Raw genomic sequence first — 20,474 nt, 5'->3', positions numbered from 1 at the left:
GGAGAAAGACTGAAAGTTTGTGAGAAACTGGCTACATATATACAGTGAAATATGGCAGGAAGAAATCCGATTAACTTCTAAGCTACAGTCACAGAGATCAAATATTGAGCAGGGAATAAAAAAATCCATCTCTACACAGTTAATGAGTTCATATCTGGAACAACAGTTTCAGAGCCACAGAAATCTGGGACTAATTGGAGACTGTAAGAAAATCAGGTAAGAGGATGGAGGCGTGAATTTGTGAGGCAAATCTTGCCACCCAATTCTATTTGCTTTAATCACTCAAGCGGTTCTAGTGAAGTAAATGGGATAACTTAGATGAATAATGTGACCAAGACTTGTCTTAGATAAACTTGGTATGTGTTGTTGACTTAAGAGATCACTACATAATAGATTAGGGGCTTGTTAAATGAGAAAAGGAACCCTGTAATCCCTAGTTTACTGTTCATGCTTAGGTCTCTGATAGATAAGTATTGGCTTAAGGTCTGAACCAGGAAATTTTATGTCACTTTCAAATTTTTTTTCCATTAATTATTACATCTGTGAATGTTCCTGTTATCAGCAGTAATGTCTTTTTCTATCAATCCTGTCTAATTCTCGGCCCTAGCAGTCGTACATACCACGTATTATATAGGGGAAGAAACATTGCCTTTTTCTAACAGAAAATGAACTTCCTTTTCATTTATGATCCCCTTCTTATGCTAATGGACAGGAGCTCCTGTCAGCTTTGCATCATTTGCTGCTTTACAAATTTTATTGGCCTTAGTGGTTATTAGCTCAAAGTAAGCATGTAAAACCTCCTCAGCGCTGCTTCATATCTTCCCCATTTTTTGATCCATCATTCTACAAACTCCAGAGCTGTGGTAGGTAGGTTTTGCCGTCCTGGCGGGGAGGGCTGGTGCTGGGTACCCAGTGCTGGCCAAGGACAGTGCCCAAGTAACTCCATCCAGTACGACTTTAGACTGATTTAAGTTGTGGGCTTCAGCAAAATCAGAGATATGGTTTGTGTTTTGACCTATAAAACATCAATCCTGCAGAATGTTCTGTTGTTTCTGTGGCTCACAGAAGATGACCAAAGATTTCTGATTTCTTTAGTTTTTGGAGTAGTTTTAGTGTGCTGGGCCCTCCTGATTATTTCTTGCACCAGTCCTGCTGCTGAGCAATGAGACTCAAGCAAAGTAAAAGCAACAGCCTTCTGCCATGCTGTTAATCAACTTGTAAAATCTATAGCTGCTCTGAAATGCAAAGAAAAAGAAAGTAGATGGCACAAGTGGTAATATATCTTTTTAATGTTTAAATTAAACACAGAAGGAATTATGAAAAAGAAGCTAAAATTTTCCTTCCAGTTGTATTCAAAGGCTATCTTAATATAGAAAGCTGAATATATTTTTTGCCTTTTTTAATAAAGCAGGAAAAACATTTTTTTGTGCTTATAAGATATAGTCTCTCTCCATCTGTTAGCTTACGATCATCAACCAAAAATTATAAAAGTGGTAAAAACCTGTTCTAATCCTAAACTGTATGGGTATTTCAGACTTCCATTTGGATCAAAGTATTAACTATTCAGGTACTTGCCCCACTTCAACATAAACATGTGCAATTGGCTCCACTGGATTTTCCTTTAAGGAAGGACATTGTTCAAGAAATGGAGAGAAGACAAAATGGTCCTGTGCTTCATAGTGGGCTAGACTAAACAATGATGAAAACCAGGTATAAATTGTTTAGGAGAAAGGAGTAGGTAGCAATGCAGCATAACATGCATTAATTTGTCACTCGGGTAGGAAAAAGTGTAACACATCAATTTGGTTTTGTAAGGATCATTGCCTTTATGTAAAGACTGCAGTGCCCATTTATGCCAGCTCCAGTTATCTTCTCCTAACACATGACTTACTTACTTACATTTGACACCTTAACTGCCAGATGACCCCCACATATACAAGATGGCCTATCAGGGCTGAATTGGCCCAGAGGTGGCTACAAGTGACCCGTTCCATAAACCGCATTAATTTCTCTTATGTGCTTTGTGATCCTGGCTGGGAAGCACCAGTCAGAACCAGAGTGTCATCAGGCATTATGGCAATACTGCAGAGTAACCAGGAAGACAATCCCAGCACTGGAGAACTGGCAATTTGATGGTTTGAACACACACAATAGAAATCCAAGGAAAGTTTCCTGATAATTCATAACTAACAGGATTTTTTTTTATTTAATTGATATGCCTGGAAGAATATCCCTCTTAATCTACACTGCATTTGACTAAACTTGCTTAAGGTTACTGTTGCTACAGCCATAGAAATGTCAGTTACTCTGCCCATACTGCAGGGCCAACACAGTTTGTCCTAGAAATAAAATGACTAAAATAATTCAATTTAGGTATAACTTCAGGTTGTCCATAGAGATTCACAAGACAAAAGGCAGAAGGAGAGATGTGATATATTTGATGGAATATCAGTGGCCGTAGGTGACATTCAGAACACCTTGCAAAAGGCAGCCTTTTAATAAATCACTGCTGTTGGTCCATTTGCAAGATAGAGTCACCTGAGGGGTTTTCACAAATCAATATACCCACTAAGCACTTAGTCAAAATAACATTACTTAGGCTGAGATCACAAAGAAGTTAACTGGATGATGAATTTACATGGAAGCACCATCAATTAAAGGCAACAGTTGTCCCTTATGACACACAGCAGGAGTAAACTGGATTTTCCATTTTGTAAGGAGGTTTATTCAGAAGGAGGATAATGACTCTGCAGGGAGCATGGAGCTGCCCTGGAGGCAGAGCTCCCGGGGGCATGTTGCCGCAGGCAGGCAGGGCTTCTCTGAGGGACCACAGGACCGAGAGAAACACGGTGCAGACTCCCACGCTGACGCTCGATCTTCCGCTTTGCACAGGCATGGTGAATGCTAACCCTGAAACCATTTCAGAAGAGGAAAAAGAGACCTTCTCATAATGAAAGGCCACAATTAAATCCAGTCCTGTATAAAAAGGGTACTCAGTTATTGGTATAGTCTTTTGACCATCATGAAAACTGTTCTAGCCAAGGGTTTTTACGGTCCCAGCTAACGTGGCTGTCCTTGAAATGCCCTGAAATCTCTTCACTATGCTCCATCATGGTCATCAGGACCTCTGAGCTACTCTTAAAATAAAAATGTATGGATGGATGCATAAGTTACTTCTCAAAACAAAGAACGATGGACATTAAAAGACCATTAAGAAATGAAAGAGGACTTTTGAGAAAAAAAATCTCAGCCACTAAAAGACCCACAAAAAGAATGAACTCTGATGATTTTTCTAGCAAGCCATGGATGTCAAAAATAAGAATACAAGTCCCTATTTAAAAGACAGGATGTTGGACACATCTTTTTATATATGCCTCTTGCCAACTTCCATTATACTCTGGTCTCCAGTGCCAAACATAATTAAAAGGAGACTGTAGCGTCAAACAGGCCAGTTTAATTTTTACAAAGCAAATCTGGCTTTTCCTAAAGTAAAATTCTGAAATGTTAGAAAGGGGTTTCCTTCCTGGATCAGTAATACCTTTAAAGTTCATTCATAACAAGATGATTTAGAAATGCTTAGATTTGACATGTGTAGCCTCTGGCTACTCAATTAAGAAAAAGTGATCAGCTAGAATGAGGGGAAAAGGTTAAGGTAAATTACTCTGTTTGGATCCAATCTGCTGTTTTCGGTGTGTGCCATCAGTGGCCACCTCAAAGACGTACACTGGTGATTTGGGGTCTACTTTTTCTTTTCAATACTGGAGTAGTATGTGCTCAGGCTCTGCACAGAAAAAAAATGTTTTGCTCCATTACCTGACCATAGGCAGTGCTAACTGAATGTAAATGCAAGTCCTTCAAAGTACTTCTCAAACACACCTACTTTGCACTTAAATTGAAACATTAGCTGTATGTGAGTGTAGGGCAGGTGAGGAATACACATCACATTCTCATACAGTCCCGGCTCCTCCAGCCCTTTTCTTTGCTGCTCCCTGGATAGGTCCACACCTTTGCTTGCTGCTCTGCTAGTGAAAGATGCTGTCATTTCTGAGGGCTTTCTCCATTTGTAAGGTAATGAGAGCAGTTTTTTGAACTGTAATGATATTCAAACCTTGAAAAATAGTCATTAAAACCAGTCATACTGTGCTTGAAATTCAAGACAGAATTTTGTTTTAAATTAAGTTAATTATTTTAATCGAATCTTGGATCGATTTCCCTCAAACACAATCAGAGAGATACTTTAGCTATTAACCTATCTTCCTGCATCTTCCCTTTTTTCATTCAGCCTTCCCCAATGAATCTTAGCCAGTAAAGGGACCAGGCAGTTTCTCAGTAGAGAGAGAATCTTTTTGAGCTTGGATATCCATGAAAAGAACCCTCCTTCTTGCTTTCCACATTAAGCAGTAAGAAACAGTGATATATTCACAGTGGTTTTTTTGTGTGAGATTTTCTTGGAAAGACTGCTTACACCCAAATGAGTTTTATCAGCACAGTTTATATGATGGGCTGCATTTTATTTAAACTTCATAACCCAAAGCATTGTCTGGGTGGTAGGTATCTATAACTTCTTAACCCCTTTTCCTGATGGGTCATTTTATATGTATTATGTTTAGGTAAACCTGGATGTTTGTTACACCTTAAAGTCAGATGTTAATTGATAGTCTCATGTTGCCATAGTCCATGGGGGCAAAACGCTGCATTTATCCTCTGCCAGTTTTTTAAGTAAGGTCTTTTAGTAACAGTGAATTATATCATACCTTCAAGACAGTATTTGAGATCTATACATGGGAATCCATCTCACCTCACATTAGTCACTTAAAAAACAGTCATCCAAGTCTAAGGTAGTTGTCTGATCTCTTTTAGAATTACTGGGAGAAAAATAAGCAATTCTGTGGGCAATTCTCACCCATCTTAGATGCTTATTTTACCAGGAAATGAATCATCCTACACAGGTGCCTACTTTTCTCCATCAACCGTCAAGAGAATCAAGGACAACCAGCTCAGATCAGGACATCTACTTTTGAGATGCCTAAAGGGGTGAGAGAAACTCCAGCCAAAAGCTCTGTCCCTGTGACAGCACTGGTAGGACTCTGGTATGCACCGGGACATAACCTCTCCTGTCTTCTTGTTACCTGTGTTCATTGGAAAGGTGGGAGCTTCATCTCCTTCATCTCCTCTGCTTCACATCCCCTGTGAGCTGGTTGTTAAAGCAAGCCTGCGTGGAATTTGCCTGCATTAATGACCGAGTCCTAATTTCCTGCTCCTTGAGCCTTTCTGCTGGAGCTCCTACATAGCAGCTAGCAATAGTTTGGCCCAAGGTCCCTTCGCAGCTCCACAAAAGTATTAAAAGCAAACCCTCTGTATTTCCGTAGTTTTTAAATTGATTGCACAGTTTTAGGCACTGGACTAGACCATGCTGTTAATCCCACTGAAGTTGTTGATATTGAAGTCAGTGGAATCAGACCAAGTCACACAAACTCAGGATCTGGACCATTATCATAACATATTATTGACATAGGCAAGATTTGTGCCTTTTACATACAACTTTTTAAAAGAGTTTTTTTGAAATAGCATGTCACTGAGACACTGCTGTCATATGAGTCCCATAAAAAATGCTATTTTTTAAGCAGCATCTGTTTTTGACATCTCTCTGCTAAACATAATCTATATAGCACTTGTGAAAAAAGACTGAAATCATTAGCATGACACATAACCTCAATCAGAATTTACTGGAGTAAGGCAAAATTACTGGCTGAGTTGTTTTTTCTAAAAAATATCTGTGTGTGCATCAGGTTAGACTCAGTATTCAGAGTAGATCCTTCTAGGCTTAAGTTCTGCAGATCTATCTCATTTTGTACAGGAAACTAACAATTATGTGGGAATGTGACCACTAAATTTGGAAAAAGCTGGGGTCTAAGTACACACTACAGTCTCCCAGGAGGAGAAGAGTATAAAAGGAATTGCTGTAATCAAGTCATTTGGTGCGTAAGTTGTTACCTCTATATTGAGGAAACTTAGGTCTGTAGGCAGGCCATGTTACGTAAACGATAAAATCTGTTTTGACAGTGTAATTAATGTTAGTCTCAAAACAGAAATGCAAATCAAACAAGACATCAAGATCAGAAACTGTAAGCCTTTGCCAAAGTTAAAAGAGATGTGGGCAACACAAACCTCATGGATTGCTGATGGACTAGTTACAAAGGGTTCTATTTTAGCTCTGTTAATTAGCAAGAAATTATAGCCTAACCAGCATCCTGTAGATGGCAAGGCAAAGAGCTGACAGCTGTTTTGCTCTTCTGAACAGATCCTATGTGCCTCTAAAATACTGAAGTTACATTAAAAAACACCACCTCAGTTTTTTGGTTGCAGGAAAGAAAAATGTACCTTTGACTATGCTCTATTTCATTTACAGAATGTATGTGCGGCTTTGCAGGAACACAGATTGCATTTGTCACATCATCAAAACGGTAAGAGACAAAGAGAAATAAGAGCTCCAAAAGCTAAGAGTCACTCTTACTGGGCTACTCTTTTCACATTGAAATAAAACAGAAAATTTGAAAATGTTTTTCGGTAGAATCAATCCAATATTGCTGTAATTCTGTACTTAAAAAAATCTCTTCTTGACCTCTGTCCTGGGTTCAGCTGGGAAAGAGTTAATTTTTACAGGAACCTGGGGGGGGGGGGGGGGGCATAGCCGGGGCAGCCGACCTGAACTAGCCAAGGAGCTATTCCATACCAGGTGCCATCATGCTCAGTATATAAATGGGGAGCGGGCCGGGGGGAGGGCTCTCGACTTTCGGTGGCGGAGCGTCGGGTTCCGGGTGGTGAGCAGTTGCGCCGTGCATCACTCTTTTTGTATATTCTTTCATTAGTACCGTTGTTGTTGTTGTAACTTTTTTTTGTGTTGTCCCAGTAAACTGCCCTTGTCTCAACCCTCGAGGTTCCAGTTTTTTTCCTTTTCTCTCCTCCGTCTCCTCCCTATCCCACCGGAGGGGGGCGGGAGGAGTGAGCGAGCGGCTGCGTGGTCCTTTGTTACCGGCTGGGCTGAAACCACTACAACCTCCCACATACCCTTATCACCTAAGTCAAATAATTTCCATCAGCCTCCTAAACCCACTCACAGACATATTATGTAGGCTTATCATTGGTTTTGTTTGTACATTTTCTATTCTCGTTCTTACAGTAACTATGTGCAGCTTGTGATTTTCGTTAACTTACAGTAAGGAATTCCAAACTGAATAGGACAAGAAAACCAGTTTCCTCAGTTAATCTTAAGGAAGTGTTGCACAATGGAATAATTTTAACAGTGTATTATGATAATGGTCCTACATTAAAAAATTTAAATGATTGCAAAATATTTTAATTAAAGAGAATTTAATACCTTTAAATCATTCTTTTAATCCACAGAGAGCTACAGGTCCGGACACAGTCTCAGAGTGCACTTTTGAGATTGGTAATGGTACAGGTAATAGTCAAATCAAGAAATCATTTTACCCAAGGTGCAGATGGAGTCAGTATCAGTGTCAAAACCAGCGCTCAGAAAGCTATTTGCAGGCTGCCAGCCCTACGTTTAGGTGCAGCAAATGATGAGCTCTCTCTGAGCTCTCATCTCTTTTGAGCTCTCAACCCTGTAAGTCAGAGCATGGCGCTCTCAGTTATCCTTGTCTTCAGTGGGACCAGAATGTAATCTTTGGTTTCATCCTATAATGAAATTTGAATAGGCCTGACTTTTACCTCAGATTTATAAAAGTTAGCTAGGTATACTATGCTATCATTGTAGACAATTTTTATAGGCAACAGAGAGAAATAGGGACGTCCAGAGGACAAATTCCTTCATAACGGATACCAGTCCTAAAGGAGATAGATAAATCACATTTCATTGACTATAATAGGACATTAATGTGACTGCCTTTGACACCTACATTTTAGATATACATATTAGGAGAGATGAATTTTTATGACTGAATTTTTTATGGTTTTTTTTTTTTGATTGGGGAAGGAGACAAAAAGTGGAAATATATGGGTTTTTTTGGACACAGAATTATCCCAAAAGGTAAAGAGATGCATGTAAAACTCATGACTCATTGATACGTCCTTGATGTTATCTTTGAATTAATCTGAATTTATTGTCATTTATTGTCATTATTACTTAGACAACTAGTTGGCACGAAAGCATCTATGTTTAGATGATTTGATCTGGAGGCAAATCCCAGAACCTTCAAGTAACCTGTCTGGCCAAAGGCTAATTCTGTCTGGTTATGCCCTAGGAATGTCACCAATTCTGGCATCTTTATTTTCTCTGATCCTCTGGAAAAAATCTTTCAAGTATGTTTTAAGTATCAGGTTTACCAACTGTCCTTCTAGGGTAGATCTGAGTCTGAATAAAATTCCTGAAACAGAAATGGAGACTTAAGTACAAGCTTATCTTGATGAAACTCCATTTCAGGGAAGTGAAAATAGAGGTTGGGAGCTGCTGAGAGGCTGGCAGAGATGTGCAAGCATCCCAAGAGGGTTTTTATATTAACAAAAGAGAGCATTTGCTGGAATTAAAACTAAAGGTAACTATAAAAGTTTTTCTCCTACTTCTGTGCCTCTCCACTGAAACACAGATATGGCTTTATTTAAACAGTGAAGAACTTGCTTTTTCTCTACCTTCAGATGCCTCTGCTATTGGGAAGGATTTGGTGGCAGCTGCCCACTAGCATTCTGTTCTCCTGGAAAAGGCAATTTTGCAAGTTAGAAATAATGTCCCTCAGGAAAAGTACATTTGTGAGTGGCAAGCATTAATCAAAATGTCCTTGCCATGAGGCAGAACAGTAGCAAAAGCACCTGAAGTTGCCTCCTTAAATGCCTGATAATACATTTTTTGGAAAGAGATTTACTAGCCAATGGACATTCTGGAAATGGAAGGGTCCCTATGAAAGCGAGACCTGACCTGCTGTAAAGGAGTTTATTGTTATTTCAAAGTGCAGATCTCTTTCCTCACACATACCCTCTATTGGCCCCTGTGCCTTTGCTGGGACCCACAGGAGAGGAACTCCCCTGTGGCTGCACATGCTGGTTTTTGGAAGAATTCTTTTTGTTGTAAAGAAGCTAGAGCGGAACAGAGCTCACCCCCCTGTTGCACTGAAAGCATAACAAAGCTAAGGGGCAATTTGTTAGCAAGCAAAATTGGTTCAATTTCAAGAGTTATGCTCAGTTACATTAACTGATGGACTGAGGCCCTGATGGATGAAATATTACACCCGAGCTAGTAAAAATTAGTGTCAGAATGCAATTAAAATGATGTCTGTATACCCAGCACAGCAAGCATTGTAGTTCCAGTGCACATGTCATCATTATGGCTCCTGATGTATATATGCATTCAACAAAACCCAGGACTGAATACATGCAGAGCCTCTGAGAAGAATCCTTAGAGGTTTTTTTCATTCACAGAGGAACACAGAAGGAGAAGCACTGGCAGGAGAGGGGTCCTGCCTTCTTTTTTACTACAAGCACAAGGAAGCATGATGAACTGGTGCTTCCAGGCTCACCCACCCTGCGAGCTTCCCCCAGCTGCACAGACCCACCTGAGGACAAAACCCTCTGGCAACCTCAGGCTAAATAGCTGGGCTGAGATTTACCTCTGTTAGCTTCTATCATGTCAGGAAGGCTTCAAACACTGAACAGTGAATCATCTTCCTTGCATGATTTTTTTTTTCTTTCTTATACATTCTTCCCCCCAACCTCATATATCATACAGGAAACAAAGGTGAGAAAACTCTGTGAAAACTGATACCACAGAACAGCTTTGAAGCAAAATTCTGCCAGGGGAGGGAGCATGGGTGTTCTTTTTAATAAAGAAAGAACCAGCTGTCTGGCAAATCTAATAGGTTACGGAGGAATTATGTCAAGCACAGAACAGCAGGAGCAAGGAAGAAACACTCATTACACATTTTTTTAAACTAACCATAGATTGAAGGCAGCGACTTCATTTTTTATCTTTGCCTCTGCAGATCATCTGTACCAAGGAGAATGAAAATTATGAAAAGCTCCTGGCTACTGCTCCAACTGTTTTCATGCCTCATCAGCCTGAAGAGGCCAGGCGGCCAGGCAGCCCCAATTTGCACAGCCTTACTCCAACTCAGGGAATCCCAGACTTATGAACAGTTGCAATGGCCCCTTGGCCATCCTCTGTTGAACTCCTCGAACCAAAGGGCTTGTGTCACCTTCATCCCAGTGACTCCCTGGGCCACTTCCACCACGCAGAGCTGCTATTAAACAGCAGTGTCAGCATAGCAGCAGAACTTCAATATATTTAAAAGAATTAAAGACTAATTATTCCCCCCAGAAACACCCAGAGCAATGAAAATGATGTGTGCGTATCCAAGTGTAGAACTGGGCTCATCGTTTAGTTAGTATAAGATTTATTCTCACAGTATAGGCGCACAAGTTGGCACAGCATCAAAGCATTAACTCGGGATCCCCAAGTGCTCCCACAGATATATGGTATGTTTCCTGCAGGGAGTCAGAGTGCCAGATAATTCCATGGAGCCCCAACAGTAATTAAGCAAAGTCAATAGGCAAATTATAATTGAGAAAACAGCCTTCAATATCTTATTTGGGCTTAAGGTTTTGTGGTTTTAAACATACCTGTTGTGGATACCACTGCTAGCTATTACTTAGCAAAAACCTCTAAGACTCAACATCTATTTCTAAAGAAAGAACACAAATTGTGGAGATGTTACTTCATGCATAGGTTTTCCCCTGTTTGGCTGGGTATTCCTAGCCATAGTGCCTTGTATTAAGAAGATCCAAGCAGCCACCTGGATGAAGTATCTCATTCTTGAGGAAATAAAAGAAAATCACGCATTTATTGATCATAAAACATTTTTCTTTTAGGAATTTAGGTGTGTGTTTTTCCAGTTTTTATATTTATATACATTTATATAATCCCCTCTGAGCCTTCTCTTCTCCAGTCCCAGCTCTCTTATCCTTTCCTCATGGGAGAAATGCTCGAGACCCTTTGTCTTCTTAGTGACCCTTCACTGAACTCCACTAGCTCCATATGTAGTAGCACCATGACTTAAACATTTGCTTGCCCTTGGTATCCTCATATCTTTGAAAAAAAAAAACCCAAACCCCAAAGAATAACTAATGTCTTTAGTGTTCAGACAGCAACCAGAGAATCAGGTTTTTTGGTGTCTGCAGGAGTAGCTGTGCTATGGAACAGTACAACTTCTTGATGAAATATCATATTCTCATGCTTTAATGTTTGTAGGTATGTGACCATGCAATCTGTTTACTGGCAATGAGAGTTTTGTGGCTAAATATCAAACATGTGCTCTAAACATTCACCCTACGTAGCCCCTTCTTTAAAAAATGGAAAGCTGAAAATAGCTTTAAGTCAGGGGAAAGGAAATCTGCAATTCCTCAGGCATTCTGAGTAATCCTATGAGCTGTAATTGAAAACTCCCTCATGCAATGTGACCTTGTTTGAATTAATTTGGTTTGGAATTAGTGCTCAATAGTTCAGTAAATGTGGAATTCTCTGAAGTTTACTCATTGCCAAGCAGAGTCCTACTGGCTGAGAAAAGTAAAATGGACAAAAGGCAGTTCCCCACTTCTCATCTTTTTCAGTGGACTCTTTAGTAAGCATGAGTTTAGTAGAGCTACCTACTACGAATTAGATAAAAGGAGGTGCATATACAACTGATCTGACAGGTTTGCATTATGCTACGTTTTCTAGAAAAATGAAATCATTGTAATGCAGTGTACTGGCCACTTAAGGCTAGTAGCTATATTCCCTTAAATCAGCGGTGCTTCATGCTAAGTTTCTCTCAAGATGAGCTGGAAATCCCTGAAGCGGGAGCAATGATCTTGGACTGACACTTAACATAGAACAGAAATCCAGGATGCCTTTATGTACTGTGACCCAATCCCCATTGTGCTGAACTCCTTAGCTGGGTGGATTTTTTTCTGTCATTAATCCATTCATCAAAAAATACAGTTGTAGCCAAAAAACTTGGGTTAGAGGAAAATGTGAAGTAGTTTTAAGAAACTGAAAATGATGCTCCCTTTTACTCATCGGCCTAAAAGCTGAAGAACTTAACCGAGGCCACTCACTCGGTGCTTGCTGCTGGAGAAGGATTTCGTACCTCTGACTGGAATGCTTCAGTTCCTCCTTATAGGATGTCTAGTCTTTTCTGCTTTAGCTGCTTCAATTTGCATATAAAAGCAATATTCACTGAGCACATATCCCACCTGATGGGTGAGTGTCCTAAGCAGCGGGCCAGAGCAGCAGTGTCCCTCTCAATAAAGGTGAAAGTGTTTTATACAACATATAATAATGCCATCAGGAGAAACTGAGTGTGCCCCCCCCCATCTCAACATGCGATAAGCCTGTGTTAAGGTTATCCTGGATGGCCAAAGTGCAAATACCAAATTACTTTCTGTCTCAGAGAAGGGATTTTAACATGTTCTTCTGCTTCACAACAGACCATCCTAACTACTACCTCCAGTATCATTGCAATCCAGTATTTCTGCATTCACGGTAAAACCCACACAACATCAGTAGGAAAAAAACCTGTGAGGAAACATCCTGAAATATTCTATAACATATGCAATAAGTCATATACAGGACTCTGCCTGCGTATAGGACATGTAACAAAAAGAAGTTGACCTTCTCAGGCAAAGGGGAAACAAGGGCGAGAGTCGTTAGTACCTTCCAGCCCTCCTCGTTGGTTCTGTTTTCATGGTACAATCCAGTGTTGTACCAGGGTATCTGAATTGCTTTTCGGTAAGAGAACATGGGTATTGCAGGTGGGATGACGTGTTACCGCGGCACAGCTCCCAGCCTGTTTCCCAACAGGACCGTACAGCCGGGGCTCACTACGCACGGGGCTGGTGGTGACACAGCTCCCGTCCCTCGGGGAGCTTGCGTACCTCCCCGCAGCACTCTGCTACGCTACCAGATGTTACCAGGAAGGAGCCTTCCAAGCTGACAGCGTCGCGTGTATCCGTCCAGATATACTGAGACGACAGGGAGCCGAGCTGGTGCTGCCTGGGAAAGTGACCCAGATTTTATGACCTCTTCCTGGAAAGTGAAGCGATGCTTGCAAGAGTAGCAGAGATGTAAGGCAGTAGTCGTTAGGATGACTACTGCACTCCGTGACTTCCCGTTCAGGAAATTACATGTTGTCTGAGCCGGAGGGACAAGGTGGGAGGCAGCAGCAGCTGGAGCTGTATTTTCTCAGCTGTGCGTCTGACAGCTGCAACTGGAGTCAGTTCCGAGACAGAACGCATACGCTGTCATTCAGGGCTTTTAAGAGGAAGTATTCGTTACTGGGTTCCTCATCTCTTTACCAAATGAAATGGGGTGGCTAGAAATGCCCTAACCACGATGAAATATGAGTCTTAGCAGGGGTCACAGAGAGTCCGGGCCTAGCTTACAGTGTGCCAGCAATGCCGGCCGCCTCCTCTGCCTTGTCACTTTTGTCTCATTCGTTTACACCTGGGGCGACAGGTAGTGTCCTGTGTCTTGCCACACAGTCTCCATCAGAGGTGGAGAAGCCTGGTCCCGCAAATAATTAAACTACTTGGGTCCCTGCAAAAGTTATGTGTTCATTAGTACCATAGATATTACTGATGAACCTTCGGGCTTTCTCTGTGAAGTTGAATACATTTAAGAAGAGCTAGTCACTGGTAGCTCTTTTCCCATCTATTAGAAAACCCTGTTAACAGAGTCCATTAATAATGTCCCACATGATGTTCATTATAGTTGCAACCTTCCTGCCTTCTGAAAGCTGTTAATGCATCTAGGAATATTTTAGGAAACTGCATGCTGTAAATATATATTCCATACTTTTGTAATTGAATTCATAGATCAGATATTACATTTTTTATTTTAGATTTATATTTTTAGTTACATGAATTAATTTTTAGCTAAGCCTGTGTGTTATGATTTAATTGCTTTACAACATTGATAAGAGGCAGTCATGACCTGTATCACTAAAATTTCAAGTAATAATTAAATTGCAATGCCCGTTAATTTTCTAAGAAATTGCTTTAGTTTCTCTGCCAAGAAGAGTTTGTTACATCAGAAGCAAAAAAGGAATTAATGTAATGTAATTTTCCTAAGAATTCAAAAGGCTCAACTGGAACTGAAGGCTGATGTGAAACTTCGACCTTTTTGACATTTATTTGAATGAAGCCCGTATAAATGTCAAATATCTGCCAACACCATTTTCACATTTCAGGCAACTGCTTCTTTTACAATTTTCAGAGAGGGCTGGAGAAGTAAGGTTGTTTTTTTTTTTTTTAATTATAGGAATGATAGGAAATGAAGCATCTCCCTCCAAACTGACAGGGGCTGAAGAGAGAAATATGGAAGAGTTACCCCTAGGGTTTTAAAAATGAGAACTTATTTGGCAACTGAAATTTTCAATTAATAGTGAATCACACAATCCTTACTCTTGTAAATCAGATAAATATTTCTAATTTGAATATTTATCTTACATAGAAGCTGAGGACAAACTTGCTTAGTGGTACAGAGATAATATTTTGAGTACAGAACCACGTTCAGAACTGTATACAGTCCATAGGCTTGGAAACAGTTTTGGCTCAGGAAAACATCTCAAATCATCTTTTTTCTCCACAACATCAATATCACCTCACCACAACAAAGCAGAAAGATTACATATTTGGGCAAGAAAATCTACCTGATAAATCATTTCTGAAACAAGGGAGAAGCCATGTGTGAAACAAAGCTTAAAGTTTTCAAAACCATAGTATTTAACCAGCAGACTGCTAATGAATGCAAAACATTTTTCGTAAGTATGAAAACACTGGGATGCAAGCATATTTACTGCCTAACCTGGTTATTTTCTCAAACATATTCTATTATTCAGCTTTGATGCTCTAGAGAAAATAAAATAAATTCCTTTCAGTGAGAATTTTGGGCTTATCTAGCATATAAACTCAAGACGGCTTAGGTTAAAACCAATCAACTTGGTAGCCAAAGTAATTCTGAAAGTATTCCAATTCAGTACCTGGAGTCAGATACCAAAATACATATTTAGTTGTGTCTTTTGCCACGGAAGGTTTCTTCATAATAATCACACAATACTATATGACAAAGATGAAAATTAGTCTCTCGGGTAGCAGTAAAATCTCATTTTATATCATGATAGCATCTCTATTAAACAAAGGACAGAAACGGCCCTAGAGGTGGCACTGTACGCCACAACTTCTGGTTTTACACAAAGTTATATATAGCAATTAAAATACTATGCTTAAGATAAAATAACTTTTTATGCTCCTTCTGGAATGCAAATTTATGTTATTCAACCTCAGCTTACTTCCTTTCTAAGCTCCCACTGTTCTGTTATACAACAGATGTGTCAAGCAAATAATTTAAAAAGTATTTTTGCATTATACATTTTGAGCTCTGTTTTTACCTTTTGTAGATGGGTAGCCTGCACTGCAATTTAATAGTATGTGGCAAGGACAATATCATAATTAGGAACTGACATTAACATATTTGGAAACATAAAAGTGAATTTGGATCACTTAACAAAGAACACGTATTTGTTATAGATTTCATTTTAATTATGCAACTGCTATCTGTGCAATCTTTTCTCTACCAGTACTAAATGTTAACATTCTAAAATGAATAAAGCTATCAATCATCTTTGCTAAGCAACTAATAAGAGAAAAGAAAGTTAAAAGAATGTTAAAAGATCCTAAAAGTGAACGGTATAACAATGAATGCTAATGGTTACTGATGAGTAATAGCAGATGTGTGAAGGTTGCCATAACGTTTATGATTCAGTGTATAGATACAGCTGGTTACACCTTTTCTAAAAGTAATTAATTAATTCCCTGTTAATTGCCTGTAAGTGTTTAAACCAAATATTTAAAATCTTGCTTCTCTTTTTCTTTTGGTACTTTAAGGATCAAAATTAAAGTCAGTGCAACTGATCTCATTTAGAAGATCAATTATGTGATAGATAAAAATACCTAAATGTCTAACAGTATCTAAATGATACCATTTGCACTTGCATTTTTATATTTGCACCTGGATAACTGTATGTATGGGAAATGGAGGTCAAAAGTCCAGGTCCATTATATTATGCTTGCAGGATTCTCCCCAGAAGGAGCTTATTCCAAGCTGTAGCCACAACCGTACAGTATTACAAACCTAAGAATACTGGTATCAAATATTACCACTACACACGGAAATTGTTTCCAGTGTCAAAATGCCCTTTTACAAAACAAGATGATATATTTTTACATGCAGAACAGTGGAAGGGTCAGTGTAGATTTTCTTACCTGTTGTTGACCTGATAGTTGAGGTGATGTTGGAAGATGCCATCGCAGGTATACATTCATCATCTTGGGAATAGCCTGCCTGAATGGCACGCAAGTAACTGTGGCTTCTTGTTCGGAAACATCCAGGGAGGTCAAGGGCATCCATTGCCTGAGCTTCAACTTCACTAAACACTGATTCACACACCGATTCAAATTGCCCATTAACCTCTGCTTCACTCATCTGAATAAACAACAACAATGCATTTGATTTTTGACTTGCTTTTTTGTGATCATCACGGCCTCAACATCTCAAATGGACACCTGTACATTGATGAAGAACTGTTTTAGCAAATAGTTAAAATGTAATAATCCCTCCTGATCACATACACTTTTTTTTAACTTACATCAGCTGTTTATATGTATATAGTAAGTACATCACACATGCCATACAATTAATTTTACGTTTAGTATCTTTTGGCATATTCAGAGGACTGTAAATACATGATTTAATGGTAACCAACAAGATCACTCTGCGCTGAAATAAATCCATGTTCTGCCAGGATAGAACAGAAATCAGCTATACTAATATTAGCCCTCAGAAGGTGAGGGTGGATTGCCTCGGTTCTTCACTTATCAGCAAAGTTACTACTCATGTGGACATTTAGCCTGTGTGGCGGTTGTTATCTTCTTCTCACTATAAACGGGCTCAGGGAGGTATCTCATACTTGAAGATGTGTTAAGTTCAGAGGAGGTGATGCTTCTGAAAGGTTTGAGCAATATTGCATCTAGAGTTGTGTCCAGTGAAGCATGTGAAAGAATAACCATTGTCTGAAACAGACTGAAAAGTGGTCAGACGAGAAAGTAATGCTTGGACCACCTGTAGCTGAGAAGGGCCCTAAACTGAACTAATTCCCTGGTTAACTGGGTTAGCCATTCAGCTCCCATGGAAAAACGAGGTGCAGCCACTACTGCTGCCTTTTCTTCAGCAGCATTATTTTAAGCCTGATACTTGTGCCACCAGGTGTGCTGAGGAACTCTGCCTGGGTGTGCCTACCTGCATCCCTGACCAGGTTGGGGGATTTCAGCATCACCCTCCAGCTCCCCGCAGCATCTACCTGCTGACCCTGCCCTACAGGTTGGGCATGATGCAAACCTGTACATTTTTAGGAAGGTTTCATGACAAACAGGGTTTAGGAAGGCTGGCCAGGCTTAGGGAACCTCTTGGGAGGGAACCGAGTGTTGCAGTTTTGAAGATGAGCGCCTAAATTCTACCTACATAATTTTTAACAGGATCTCTGAAGTCAGCCCTAACTACCTATAAATGTACGTGAATAATTCCAATTATATTTATCCAAAATCAGATAGGAAGTTAACACTGGACAGGCAAATGCATGACCTCCTGATATGTCCTTCTGATAATTTTTTTAAAACAAGAGTGCTAGAAATCAAAATCAGTATAAACACCAAGTTAAATTCGTAGCGTCACTAAAGTGCACATCCAGTTGATATTACTTTTTCTATACAGCTGCTAAGTGCATTTTTCATTATTACTGTTCCTAGAACATTATTCATTATGGAAACAGAGTGAGTGCAAATGTTTCAAATGTTTTAGGATTTTGATTAAGTAAATGGAATTTTCATACGGAACTTCTGATGATAATGAATAACTGATATTTTCATTTCATGTAAGACATTTTGGCTACTAAATCTCTTCTGAAAGGAATTACATTACCCTTCATAAAATTTGCTTCTAATAAAGTTAAGTAGACTAATGCAATCTTGAAAAGATTAAAAAAAAAATCCTCCTCTGAAATATTTTGCATACATCATTGATCAGGAAAGTTATGGTAATGTAATCCGTAAACACTTTAAGTACTAACCACTTCTTTCAAACCAAGGTCATTGACAATAGAAAAACAAAAGTTTTAAAACTTAAGCTAAAAATGTAAACCATGGAACCCAGCATCTTTCTTGACTCCACCCTTGGTCAAGAGTGAAAAAGGAAGTAGCTCACAAAAAAAGGCATTAAAAATACCACAAATCATACAAACTGCTATTATGTAGATGGGACAAGAAGATGATGGTGTCATGGAAAAAGAACCAGAAACGGCAAAGGTTCAGAACTTGTTATTTTAATACATTTACTTTGTGTAGTATCCATTAAATGCATTTATTACTGGTCTGGAAACAGCTGGACTATGAGGTAGAATTATGTAGCTGACACAAAATTACATAGGTTAGTGAAAACTGAAAAAGAAAGTAAGGAACCATATCCAGCAGGTTTAGTTAATCTGGCCAATTGAGCAATCTACCTGCAAATGAAACCTACTGTGGACATCTTTCCAGGTAATGCACATTGGAATGAAGAATTTTAACTACTGCTGAAACCAATTAGACATTATGGACAGCTCAGTGAAAATCTCCATGCACAGACATGGTCAAAGAGGCAGAAGATGTTAGAATAGCTCTATAGTATAGCATTGTTAGGTGACAGCCAACAGCACTTGCTTGGAACTCAGGATCTAATTCTTGTGAAAGTTTCTCAAAACCAGAGTGTAATAAAAATAGAAAATAACCAAACCAGGGTAATAAAAACCAGGGCATGAGAATGATGGGGAGAGGTTTCACAAGGGAGCCATGAAAAATAATGAAAGGTTTTGAAAATGACTGTCTGTTTCTAATTCTGATGTGTGCTACGCAAGATTATACTTAGCTTTATCCCACATAAATTAAGGAATTTGGCTGAAGGGCATTAGTCAGGCAACTAGTCCCTCCCAACTCTCTACAGTCAGTGGAGACTGACAAGCATTTCCAGAGGGCTCTCAGACAACTTGGGATGTGCATTGTCCTGGAAGAAACTCTTTCACTCCATTAACTACAGAGGAAGCTTTAGTTGTTGCCTTAGTTAAAAGCCTCAAGTTAGATGAGTTGAATCCAGGCCTGAATAGCCATGCAATACAAATTGAACATGAATGAATATAAAATTGCTTAAAAAAGGTTTTTTTTAACATAACCATTGCGCATAATTAGCTACTATACTCTTAGGTGCCTCACTAAATGGTCAAAGAAAAATAAAGTAAGACATGTCTGAGAAGAGGGCAGGGTCCACCTGTCATGAAGCAACACAGGGAAGAAATGTCAGGACCAATGAACATTAGAAACATTGGAAATGTTATGTAAAGTCCGCTGCTAAACAGAACATGCACATACTTCATAAGGCTGCTTGCACTTCAGGCCTGATTCAGATCTCACTTCAACATGAATTAGTACTAACTAACCAACATAAAACCAGCAGGGTGGAAAAATGTCTCTTTTCAGAAGTCCCCATACATAGAATAATTGATGGGACTTATTCTTTCACCCAAGAAGAGTGAGGGATTGAGTTTAGAGATGAATCACTGGTCCTTCGAAGCATAATTATTTCAATCTATATCTTAATCTGGCAACCCACATTTACTGAAATCAGAGTAGATATTTTCAGAGGATGAGTATTGTAGGAGTGTGCCCCTTATGCTTAGTCTGAATCTTCTTAACATTTAAATATTTAATATAGACTGACAATGAAAATACCAGTATTTGTATTTTTAATGAAAAATAAATGGAAAATATCATGCGCAATAGTGTCCCTTTGCTTCTAGCATTCAGTATTTTTCTTGAAATTTTGAACAAGGGTTGCATTCCTTAGAACTGAATTACTTTGACAATGCACATCCTCAGTTTGATGTTAATTAAAAAAGAAACTAAAACCATCCACTAGTAATAACTCTCGCATCTGTGATTATCCTATAAGAAAAGTTATAACAAGAATTTCCCACCTGACTAACACAGCTGGCCTGACTGAGCGTGCTCACTGCTCTCATATAGCTCTGATTCCTTGAGCGAAACTTTGGGGAATTGTAGTTTGCAGAGGGATCCAGGTTGTGACCCCCAGGCACGTCACTTGCAGTTTGAAGGTAGCTCTGACTACAAAGGAAAGAGGAAGAAAAAAGGAAAGGGTGTAAAACTACAGATGGAATCAATTAGGACACTAAAGACAGTAATTTGTATGAGACTCACAAAATCCATTCCCCAGGGTCCAAATCTCTCTCTACATAAAGCATCGTAGATCTGTTGTAGTCAAACACCTTAGCACAAGCAGAGAATCTGTCTGCAGTTCTGCTAACCTAGGTGATATGAAATTTTAAGTC

At 39.3% G+C, this 20,474-nt stretch overlaps 1 protein-coding gene across 3 annotated transcripts in view; it reads right to left on the bottom strand.

Moving 5' to 3' along the window:
* Nucleotides 1-20,474, bottom strand: part of DLGAP2 (DLG associated protein 2) — a 491,075-nt gene that overhangs the window by 35,277 nt on the left and 435,324 nt on the right. For all 3 annotated transcript variants that reach the window (XM_052809696.1, XM_052809697.1, XM_052809699.1), the window contains 2 exons: nt 20,103-20,250; nt 16,309-16,528 (listed from right to left, as the gene is read on the bottom strand). In XM_052809696.1, the coding sequence (XP_052665656.1) occupies nt 16,309-16,528; nt 20,103-20,250 (368 nt within the window). The remainder of the gene's footprint in view (nt 1-16,308; nt 16,529-20,102; nt 20,251-20,474) is intronic.

The sequence above is a fragment of the Harpia harpyja genome, chromosome 15, assembly GCF_026419915.1.
Source record: "Harpia harpyja isolate bHarHar1 chromosome 15, bHarHar1 primary haplotype, whole genome shotgun sequence".
Lineage (NCBI taxonomy): Eukaryota > Metazoa > Chordata > Aves > Accipitriformes > Accipitridae > Harpia > Harpia harpyja.
The sequence above is the reverse complement of the archived record's forward strand: the minus strand, read 5'-3'. Positions and strand labels throughout refer to the sequence as shown.